The sequence below is a fragment of the Pterocles gutturalis genome, unplaced genomic scaffold (genome assembly GCF_000699245.1).
Source record: "Pterocles gutturalis isolate BGI_N339 unplaced genomic scaffold, ASM69924v1 scaffold51400, whole genome shotgun sequence".
NCBI classification, from domain to species: Eukaryota; Metazoa; Chordata; class Aves; order Pterocliformes; family Pteroclidae; genus Pterocles; species Pterocles gutturalis.
The window spans coordinates 1-12,000 of record NW_010140147.1 but is presented as its reverse complement, the minus strand read 5'-3'; the positions used below and the strand labels follow the sequence as shown (position 1 = coordinate 12,000).

General features: G+C 41.3%; 1 protein-coding gene across 1 annotated transcript; it reads right to left on the bottom strand.

Moving 5' to 3' along the window:
- Positions 1-2,939: 2,939 nt before the first annotated feature.
- On the bottom strand, positions 2,940-11,984 carry NPY (neuropeptide Y). Its single transcript, XM_010083537.1, has 3 exons — positions 11,797-11,984; positions 6,383-6,463; positions 2,940-3,229 (listed from the first exon to the last, which is right to left on the bottom strand). Exons 1-3 carry the CDS (start codon positions 11,982-11,984, stop codon positions 3,205-3,207), a joined length of 294 nt encoding a protein of 97 aa, XP_010081839.1. The 3' UTR covers positions 2,940-3,204.
- Positions 11,985-12,000: the final 16 nt, after the last annotated feature.

The following is a 12,000-nucleotide window of genomic DNA, read 5'->3' as shown; positions in this document are numbered from 1 at the left end:
CTCCTACATTGGCTGCCACCACAGTGTCACCAGGACAGCCCCCCACCTCCCAAATTGGCTGTGCCCATATTCTCTCCAGCCCTACGCCACCAGCACCTCCCTGCTTCCCCGCATCTTCTGGCAGGTGACAGTGGAGGCTGCAGTGGGGATGTCTTCTCCTCCCTGATGAGTCGTAATGCCCTATGTTTGGGATAGTCTGGCAGAGCAAAGCTGCCCTGCCTGCAGAAGGCTATCCACGCCCCTTCATGCCACCAGAGCAGGGCTTCCACCTGTCAGATGACCAAGGAGGAAAATTCAGCTTGACGAGCAGCTCTCTCCCCTTCAACTGGGAAGGGGGACAGCAGCCTGTCAGCAGAGGGTCAGGGGGCACCCACACCATCCCGGTTTGGTCCAACACTGGCCACAGGGACAATGTTACACTCCATGGCTAGGGACCATCAGAGAAGGACTGGGGAATTTGTGTATTTTGGCACAGAAGACTTCCAGAGCTGAAAGTATTGCACTGGGCTGGGTTTCTAGGAATGGAGAGAGGAAAGGACAGAATTTCCTCTCCTAGAAGAGAGGATATATGGGATCATCTAGATCCTCTCTTTGGTTAAAACAAAGCTGGGCATAACTGAGACACATATTGCAGAAATTACCAAAGGTAAAGGTGGACTGTCTTTTAAATGCTTTACACCTATCTATGTACGTTCCTCATGATTTCAAACCCATAATAAACAAAGAAGAAAACATTATCACCTGCTTTTATGGTTCTCACTTCTTGTTGTTTCTCCTATGGCTTCCTCAGATTCTGACATAAATTTCAGCCTTTGTTTTAGAAACAAGGCTCTGTTTCTCATGGTTAGAAAGAAAAAGATTAAAAGGTTAACCCTAAAGTCAAAATGCAGAATCCACACCAAACAAATTTTATCTTCATTTCACAGCTCATTTTTTTAAGTCTATCTGCAATTTGGAGAGCTGATGCAATATTTTCCATGTCGTAGCCTTTCAAGAGTGGTATATGAAGTACACAAGGAAGGTAAGCGCTAAGCTCACAGGACTCCTACAGCAACATCGTGTGTCCCACAGTGAACACGGGAAGATTTTACAAAGAAAATCATAGCACACTGTGGATAGATAAATACTGTGTGAGTGCTTTGCCTTGCTTCTGTCTTTGACAGCTCATGAGGTAATAAACCTGGCATTTTTTATATTTTTCTAGCTTTTCTATACAGATGGGTGTTCTTGAAGTTCAAGAAAACTCAGGTAATTGAGTGGAACAGCTCAGCACCAGCAACTAGCGTGCACTAATTCTCCTTTAACTCTTTCTTTCTCCACTTAGGCACATTTGTAACGACAGTGCTAAGCAATGAGTATAGTTTATCATCTACTGATTTTATCATTTACATGGTCATTTATATATATAGATAGATACTAGGAATTACCAGGAAATAGAGATATTATATAGCAGATACCTCACTAACTCCCAATCTTAATTTTAATAATTATTCAAAGCAGAACTTTATGTGGACTCTAACTCAGCAGGTTAGACTGTGGTTGACAGACTCCTGCTAGCCCCAGCAAGGTGTGGCCATTCTGGTGTCACTTCGATGTGGAGAACATCATCACTTACTGCCTTGGGTAGCAATAACTTATACTGGAGGCCACAAACATTTTTGTAATATTAGACTTCTCTTAATCCTCACAATTTCATGTATAGCACTGTGGAACCCATCACCAAGCCTGTAAATTAAAGTATTGCTGCTGTAAATAAAATTTTCCCATTCTAATGACACCCAAGTGTTTAATGTGAACGAAAAATACTTTATGCATTACTGAAGACAGTGTGATCATAAAAGCTGGCCAGTCCTGGTAACCTGGTATGCTTTGCCAAGGCACCCAGTGTGCATTTATAGAAATCTGGAACTTACTTGCGCTGACACACCTCTCCTGGGGGCAACAGCCATGTGGAACCATTTGAAAGTGGGACGGAGATGTAAATACACTAAACCTTCATGCTGATTCTTTTTCAATTCGGAACTCTCTATGTGCTTTATTACCCAGTGTTTAGTCACAGTGTCTAAATAAAATAAGTTGTGCCTAAATATCAGGAATCAAGGACCAGCATTTGTGTCATGCTCAGTGGGGGTCCTGACCATACTGCAAAATACATATCTGTGAATTAAAACCACTTAAGAACAAGGGTAACATGCTGCCAATATATTATGTTACTTTGAATAAAAACTTTGTGAGCTTCTTCAGAGGTCCTTGTGCCTAAGTCCCTCATTAGGCTGGTGACAAAATTCATAAAACAAAACAAAACAAAACAGAAAATTAAAACCTGAAGACACTTCCCCTTGTCCCTGTTCCAGGCACCTTCCTGTATTAGAAACAGAATCCATGAATGACTCCAAATGAGAGAGGCTCAGAGAGCAGATACCCAAACAGTTGTGATTTATCAGTGTGCTCCTTTACAAGGCCTTAGGCAATGTTAGACGTCTCTTTTCTGGAACAAATAGCTGTAGATTTGTCTTGTTTATGAATTACTTTAGATATTGTTTTCTGCTGCTTTGCATATTGCCAAAAACAAAGACGTTACAGCTATTCCATTTAAAATTTCTAATTCAGGCTTACAGCCAAGCTTCAAACCAGTTTTGAGGAGTTAGCAGAATTAAGCAATGACCTATTCCTTTGTATTTTGAAAATGCTATTAATTTTAATACATTTGTCAATGTAAGTACTAAGTAAGTTTTAATATGGTCATTCTGAAAAATCGCCTCTCAGAACACTATTTTCCTAAATTACATAGTCTGCAATAAATTATTTTAAACTGTTTTGCATAAATGAAGCAGCTGAATTGAGTTTAAGGCCACAATAAATGATGTCTTTATCTTATTTTGCACACTAATTACTGTAATAACTGTGACACTATTGTTGTCCATCCAACTTTAGACCACAGGGAGGCTATAATTCAGTTAACAGTTTAAAACAGCTCTTCGCTATACCAATCACAGGGTTGCTTGTTTTCATTTAGTATGTTATATTTTGGAATGCACAAATAATTTATTTAAATAAAGGTATATACAAATATGACAAAGGAAAAACTCTACAGAATTCAGTACAATGGCTGCATGCACTGGGAATGGTGCTATGATTTGCTTCATAGGCGTGGAGTATGAACTGAGAACTAGGAAAAGTTTTGACAGTGTGCTGAAAATTCCATCACCACATCGAAGGGTCTTCAAACCTGCAATACATATCATGAATAAAAAAAAAAATTAAACACATTTTAAAGCCCTTTCTGAAAAATTCAAAGTTAGAACTACCTAAAATTTTAATTTTAATAAAGGCAGCAATAAGGAATATATATGCATATTTGCAGTTGAAGATTGTATATGCAACTCCCGTCAAAGCAGAGGCATCCTGGTTGGCCAAATGTCTATGCTTTGGTACCAGAACTTGCTCCTCTATACTGCTACCCAGATGGCATGTTTTTACACCACTGAGACTCACTCACAGCAAAGCTGCTTTACGCCATTAAGTAGCACTTAATGAAATTCAGCTAGAAAACTATATGTTGAAATACAAATAGAGATTTTTTTGCTCTTACTCAGAAGCAAACAGTTTCCAACGAGAATTCACTGAGCCAAAAAAAATCCAAACCCACATGTCATGCTGTTTAGTATCTTCAAACCAAACTCAAGTCCACAGCCACCATCCTAAAATATTATTATAGTATTCCACTGCTCAGTATCAAACATTTGAAATACATGTTGAAAGCAGTGCTGAGGGCAGGGTTTGATCTAGAGGACCTCTGCTTGTGAAGAGCTGTTCTCTCTACAAAGAAAGTCAACATGTAGGAGAACATGGAGAGAGACTAGGGGAAATGCATTTGCCATAATTTTTCCCATCTAAAAGTTGAGCATCTAGTCTTGATTAAACATCTAGTCTGCCCCCACAGTCACTGGAGAGACAGTGACACCTTGAGAGGGCAGTAGATATCCTGCCCATTGTAGGCTGGAAGACTAATTTTGGAGATACTCATCCCTCCAATTGACTGCAAAGGCAGCCTAGACAACTACTTCACACAAGATATCTGAATTTTAAAGAGTTAGTATTAGGAGAGATGTATCCTGTTACTGAGTATTAAACATTTTCTCATGACTCCACAAGATTTACAAGATCAGAAACATGCCACATCACATATTTTTGTCATAAGAACACACTTGTGCTCAGGCCAAGGTGTCTCCTTTTTTTTATTCTGTTACTTCCTATTTTTTAACTGGTTTCTGTAAGAATCTCTCAAAACTGTCCTCATATGGACAGACATACACCTAGGCTTCAAAGTATTTCAGGGTGTATTTTAGTCAGCAAAAGTGAAATGTTAAACCAGACCAGCCAAGCCGAATACAATTAAGTTGTTTATTAATAATACCTCAGTGTTTGGTTACAAAGTTCAATTCAAGAACTCATGAAGTGTGTCTCTCATTGATTCACTGAGTGCAAATTACATCTGCTCCATAAGTGGCTGCATATATAACTATTTCCAAAACATACACTTCATTCATTTAAGCTCAGAATAATACCAGCCTGACTTTAATTCATTTAGCCTGGCTTCCTCCAGGAGGACAGCTTAGGCAGTCATGCTGTAACTGAGCATATTTGCTGTGTGCCCAGCTGCCTGCCCCCGCACAGCTCTCCTAACCTCCCCACCAGTTTTCAAACCCTCTGGACAACTTCAGCCAAGTCAGAGGGAGATACAGACATCTCAGAAACATTAAGTTCCTGATGTGCCACAAAACACAGAACTTGGTAGAAAGAAGATTTCATTACATCCTCACATGGAGGAAAAAGCTGGAGAGGGGTTCAGAATCTATACAGGGTTTTATCCTAGAAAACATATCCATGGGAAACTAGACATCATTGTTCCCAGTGCTCACATAATTGTCACCAATGAATGACAAATACCATATTCAGTGCAAAGTGCTGTTACAGGGGGTATGAAATAAAAATCTGTTTCTCATCAACTCTTGATCTTAAATGCAGACTAGTTTGTTATTTTGCTCATGAGTTTTTGCTCCCTGGCGCATTATAAATAGCATTATTGAAACAATAATAATAACCATAAAGTTTTGTTATGAAGGGGTGAAAATTAAAGAGAGTATTAGACTTTGTACTACCCTATATGTTGCCTCAAATTCATGGCCGCGGAAATTTCCCATTATGTGAGAGCTCTGCCTTGTCATTACCAAATACAAAATAGTCTAATACATTTCACTGCACTCCATGCAGTTTTTTACATAAGCATCTGCAGAGAAAACTGCATCCCCACAGCTGTGGTTAGTCATCAAATCATAAGTCAATGGTCTCCCTACGCGCAGAACTGCAAGTCTCATGGACAACTCCCCCTTGATGGCGGCAGAAATTTTGCTCACCTTTAAGTTATAAGATCATGCCCTACGTTCAGTGCTACAGACTATTATGCTTAAGTACTTAACTGGACTAATTAAGTCTTTGCACAGCTGATGAAAGTGCAGAGCATTTGCTTGTAGACTCCTGAGATGACTACTGCATAAAACATTTGTTTCTGCAGTAGAAGTATTATCAGAGAACTTAGGCTATCAGTAAAGGCTTAAACTGAGCTCATTCGTGCTCGACTGTACGATTAAAACAAATATTTATTTCATAAGCCAAAAAAACCCCCTGCAACTTACTTTTTCAGCATACTTACTTTTCAGCTGTCTAATCACTATCAAAGTATCTTACAGTATAACTGAAGTGTCACTACCTAACTAGAGAAATACAGTAGGTACGTTTGAGGTCCCACTATTTTAAACCAAGGGCAAATGGAAACATAAAGGCCTTTTTCCCCTTTGTAAAACATTAAGTACAAAACCAATGTGAAATACTGTATTTTAAAGATCAGTCATAGCTGTGCATTTGTGTATAAGTTAATGTGTGTGCATATTTACCACTCATACATCTTTAGAGGAAAATTAAAACCTGTTTGCGTAGCAAATGAGTAGAAACATGCCATTTTTGGGGAATCTAATCCATAAGTAAATGGATCAGGCATCAGTATACAATCCTGTGTAATAAAGCCCAATATGGGGCAAGTGCTGTGGGAATGCTTCCCTTCCTTCAAACAGCAGGTATGGCCTGCTCCCAAATTCAGGAAACAAGAAGACTGGACTACGTTATATCTGGTAAGGCATTTCTTGCACTCATAGGTGGCACTAACTCTTAACAAAAAATGAATTAAAAACACTTTTTAAGGACGTGTTTATCCAGCTGTTGGTGCCGTATGTTTTCTCCCTGTGAAACACATTAATTGATAGCAAATTAAACTGTTAAATCTACATAAGAAGTGAAAGCAACCACAAAGCTTCTTCATACATACCTGGACCTAGGAATATTTTCTGTGCTTTCCCTCAACAAGAGGTCTGAGATCAGTGTCTCTGGGCTTGATCTCTTTCCATATCTAAGAGAAGAGAAAAAAAAATATTTTTGGATATGTCAGTTTTTAAAAAATGAAGATTAAGCACAGAACCATTAGACTTTTTTTTTCAGAAAAAAAAATGAATACAGCAGACATAAAGACAACTTTTCCGCAAGTATTTTAACCTGACTTAGTCATGAGATAAAATGTTCACTCTTCATTATTTCTTTGGATCGATTTTCCATAATCATGTTACATTATGGTGTTGAGAAACTATGACTATTTCTCAACTTGATAGCCAGTCCTGGATACTCTAAGGCCTTGCACCTTCCTGATGTGAGCACAGAGGAAAGGGGAAGAAGCTGCGCATGATGTGACCTCTGAACATGTCATTCCTGCCTACAAACCCAGTTCCATCACCTCATTAACTTTCGTATTGTTTTAGATTTTACTGTCTTCTAAATGACGAGTCAATTGTATCTATTAAGTGAATAGAAAACTAACTCAGATATGCCATACTATCCAAGGAATTGGCCAAGATTTTTTAAGATAGGTAGTACATTTGAGGCTGCCCAACACATAGCACATTAGGTTGCAAAAACTGAGCTACTTTTGAACTTACTTTTGAACTACCTGGCCATGGGAGAGAAAACTTTCTGAATCAGAGTTCTTTTTCGACTAGATGGGATATCATCAGCCACCTTTGTCCTGTATTTACACAGCAGCTTTCTATTGCCTTTTTTTTTTTTTCTTTTTAAATCCTGGGTACTATACACTGCTCAAGAGTTAAGAGTGCTGCAATTCCTGGCTCTTGGGAAGGAATTTGCTCTTTCTCTGAGAAAACAGAAGGGACAAGGAGCATCCAGCTTGACAGACACTTAATCGCTATAAGGATTCATTAGCCTAAGAGTGATAACTGTGAGCAAATGCTCCCTTGGTTGGAAAGAATTAAGATCATGGTCTGTAACTTCTGTATGCAATTAGTCTGAATCACAAAGTACATTAACAGATAACAGCTTTGTGAATACTGGTTGAGTGAAATTCTGATTCCAGAGAAATCAAAGATTATTTTATCCACTTCCATTAAGATGTTTCTCCAATGACTTGATATAAATTTTGAGGAAAAAAACCCAAAAACCTTCCAAACTATATTTAAAAATCTAGCAGTTTTACCTGTTGATGGCATAACTTACCAAAAACTGGAAAGATATCTCACTTTTCAATCCTTTTATTCAACCTTTTGTATTTTTACATTTCCTTAATCATTTTAGTACATCAGCTGCGCTCCAGAAAGACAAAGCATCAGTTTCAAAATTTTAACATTAATTTCTTAATCTGAACTGACTGAAAGCAGGTATCTGAAAACAACCAGCCAGACACAGTAAAATGCTATTATGACAACTCAGTCAAGCATGATGCTGAATCAAATACCTTGCACTCCATCACCTCAAAGGGATTTTTTTCTTTCTAGTTCCCTACTCCGATTAATATGGATGTGACCTGGACTTCAACTGAGGGGGAATCTCATTGTTTTAAAGAAAGTGATTTAACAAATCAGCAACTTGCTTCAACAGCTCACACTTAGGCAAAACTCCCACTAATCTCTCTGAAAGCTTTGTCTGAATAAGAAATGGCCAGCAACACTCTAGAGCACGGAGATTCGGTCAAATCACAAAGATGTCTGCGCTGGGAAAGAAAGATATCTTTTATATTAATCCCTTCAGTGCCTTCGCTAGACCAGTGCTGCTCCCTGTGCTGGATGGACCCACCTCGTCCTCACACAGAAAGCTGCGTACAAGGCGGTCACTGACTGCAACCACCCAGGATGGCCAAGGAACAGTTGCTCTTCCTATGTCAGATGCCTGAGCCTCCTGTCAGCCCCATAATTTTGCTGCTGGGAGACAAAGATCCATAATAAAAAAATCTCTTCCTACTGAAGCAAATGCCTTGGGACATCTTTGCTACTCAGCTACTCCAGGCTTGCTCCCTGTCTACCTTGCCCAGCTCTGAGACAACAAGAATACAGAAAGCCAGGCCTTTATTTGCTGTTTGGGAAGCACTTCTACCAGATATTATCACTGTTTTAAAAAAAACAAGGCTCCAAGCTTTGTGAAAATTCTTGGTCAGGCTTTATGCTCAGCTTGAGACATCAGGGCCTTTTTTGGGTATGCTGATAACCCACAACTCCAGCTGAAGTCAAAGGGATTGAAGAGTAAATGTACTTATTCTGATTAGGGACATAGTATCTCAGACTCAGCAAAATCTCAAAGCTTTCTATGAAAATTGGGAGTCAAATCCCATTGGTATCCAATGCCAGCAACAGGGATTTCGGAGGGATTTCAGAAGCATCTTGTAGGCTTGATTCAGAAAACTGTCCCAAAAAACATTCTCTTATGATCTGCTCCCTTCCAGATTAAGGGGTGTTGACATGAACTGGGAGCATCAGTACTGCCTAAGCCAGACACACACACGTAATTCTCTGCCCTGCCTATAGTTCAAGCCATTTTTGGCCTTACTATTTTGCTACAGCACAAAATAACCACAGAGGCAAGAACAAACTATACAAGGGACAAAAGGAAGAGGGCCTGTTGGCAAGAGGGAGTACAGGCAGTACCAAGCAGCAGAAGGAGGAGTAATTCAAGGAGAGACGGGCTCTGAAAAAAGCCCCCTGAACAGTGCAGTAGAGGGGTATGAAGCAAGGATCACAGGATGGTTTTGAGGACAGAGGTGGGACTAATCCAAAGACACACAGACATCTGCAGGGTAGGAGTCTGCATCTGTGCCGGTCACCTTAGGCTCTGTGTACAGTCATGAAGACCTGGCACCTAAGGAACAACAGATCTCATCCAAAACAAATGTCTGAAACAGACCTGGTGACCTGCACCCTACAATACCTGTTTCTCTCAGCTAACCTCAAAGGGGTATAAAGCTGATGGGCACAGATGTCTAAAGCTAAGTGAGATGGATCTGAAGAAGGATCTTAGGAGACAGAGGGAGCAAAGCAGCCACACTGACTAGGGCTAGAGACAAAAGAGAAAGATGGTCTGGAAGGAAGAAGCTTTGTAGGACCTGGGGTAAAGACCCTGCGGATCACAGTAGCTCAGAGGAGCATGACTCTCAAGTGCTTTGGTGAGGCCAGAAGCAGAAGCCAGGAGGATGAGCCAGAAGGTTATTCATAATCACAAAAACATCAAACAAGACTAGACAGATGAACCTGAAGAGAAAAAAGCATCAATCTCATCCTTGCCTAGCATGCTCCTCCTGCTCTGTTTCACCAGTTGCAGAGTGACCAGGCTGCAGGCACCAGGTCTGGTGAGAAGCTGAGCACAGCTTTCTCACATGCCCTCAGGATGAGCAGGGCGTGCCCCTGGACCCCTCCGTCCCCCCTCTGTTGCAGAGCTTCCAGGCAGCACCATGCACAAAAGTCAGAGACAAAAAGCTGTAAGAAGAGAGAAAGCTTTGAGCACATCTGCTGAAACAGAACAAATGATCACTCTTAGACCAGTCCAAAATGCTTCCAAAGTTAGTGATCCATTTTGCAAGTGACGGTGTCACTGCCAAAACAGGGAACCTCCAGGAGCTCAGCTGAGCTTTCCAAACAGAGGTGACAATTTCTTTCTGCGCTGTTAATCCCCCACACAGTGGAAACAGCACACTTTTTGTTTTGTTTTGTTTTTTAAATTAAGTTAACATATGTAGTCAACTTTAAAATGTGTATCATGAAGTTGCCATTGTGGTGGTTTTTTTCTGCCAGCTTTCTTGTACTTGCGGGTAAATTCTGTTCCCTTTAAATATGAGAGGGTGGGTGGGAAATCTGGGTAAAACCTGAAGAACAAAATTTAAATTCTGCATTGTTTTATCCATCAGCAACAATAACTATTTCAGTTCATTTCAGAACCCAGATCCACACAGAAGAATGAAAGCAGGCTTAGTCTCCAAGTTTTGTACTTGTATCCCAGAAATTGGGGAAAAAAAAACCTACACAGTCAACATTAAAGCAAGCACACCGGGCACACACCAGACCTGGAGGTTGAATACAGAAAGGAGGATTTGGTTGATTGGGTTTGGGGCTTTTTTGTTTGTTTCTAAATATGACCTGGTTTCTAAATATGACCTGGTTTTGGACAGGAACCACCTTTGAAATTGGAGATGAAAGAAACAAAAGAAGAGATGAGACACCAGATCCTGCCGCACAAAAGGGAAAAAGGGCAGCAGAGGCAGAAATCAAGGATCAGATTATTTTAGCACTGATCTAGACAAAAAGTTATCTGAGTACACTGTCACACAGAAGCATACCATATACATAAACAAGTTGTGAATATTGCTTTAAAAGTCCAGGACTGAAGAACTGTGCGTCTATCAGCCGCTTCATCTGTGCTACACTATTAGCGCACTGGCAGGCAATGTTATGAGTTTGCTGGGAGAGCTCTCAGTTACACGATGGCCTCCCTTCTAATTTGATTCTTCAGACTTCTGGAGAGACAAATGAAAGCCTAATTTTAGACCTCTCATCTGTTTTTGATATTAAAGAAACAGATAAATATGTCAAAAGTCTTCTGGGTCACGCATTGTTCAGGGACCTCAAGGGAGACTTCAGTTTGTCACACCCAGTCTAAACTGGACAGATGCTCCCAAAGAGAAGGAATTTTATACCAATTTTCCTTTTTTTTTTCAGACTGAGCCTTTCCCCCTACTTTAACAAGCAGGGTTATCCTCAGAAAGCCAGTTTAGAGCAAAGCAGGTTCGTGTCATGCTCTTTTCTCTTTCAGCTTGGGCTTCGGTTCTTACTTGTGGTATTGAGAGAGTTTTTGTTAGGACTAGTAGGTTTTTCAGCACTCGCAACTGCATGAAATAGCTGGCAAAGCACAAAGCATCTGAACGCCTACAACTCCTCAGCAAGGCTAGTGAGGCACTTCTTCTTAGTGAAATCTTCAGAAGAGTTGGTGGCAGTGGGAAACTGCTCCTACTGCCCTATTTCACGTTCCTCAGCTCCCAGATTAGTTATGGTTTTCTCTCCCTTTTGGGGGGCTCTCCCCATACACGCTGCCCTGTGGTTCACACTCCTGCCTGCGAGCCTCTCTGTGCCAGGGCTAGAAAAGGCTGAGGGAGCAGACGCAGCATCAACACCCCTGTCCCTTCTGACAACTGGGATGGTGGAAATTCAGCTCTGGACCCAGAGGCGACTCAGGGGTGCATGGCTGTGGCTCTCTAAAGGGAGTCTGTGCACCATGGCTTTCTCCGGGTGGGCGGGGGAAGCAGGGCGAGACACCCGGCTGCGAGGGGGCAACCCGACTTTCCTCCCCTGAGCCTCACAAAGGAAAAAGGCAGACTGGGGGAGCGGGGAAGGGGGATGCTAGTCAGGCTGCTTTGCCTACCTCTGCCTGGTGATGAGGTTGATGTAGTGCCTCAGCGCCGAGTAGTATCTGGCCATGTCCTCTGCGGGGGCATCCTCGCCGGGACTGTCCGGTTTGGAGGGGTACGCTTCTGCCAGCGTCCCCAGGCAGACCAGCAGCGACAGGGCGAAAGTCAGCACCGACACCCACAGCCTCACGGTCCCCTGCATCTGCACGCCGGGGTAG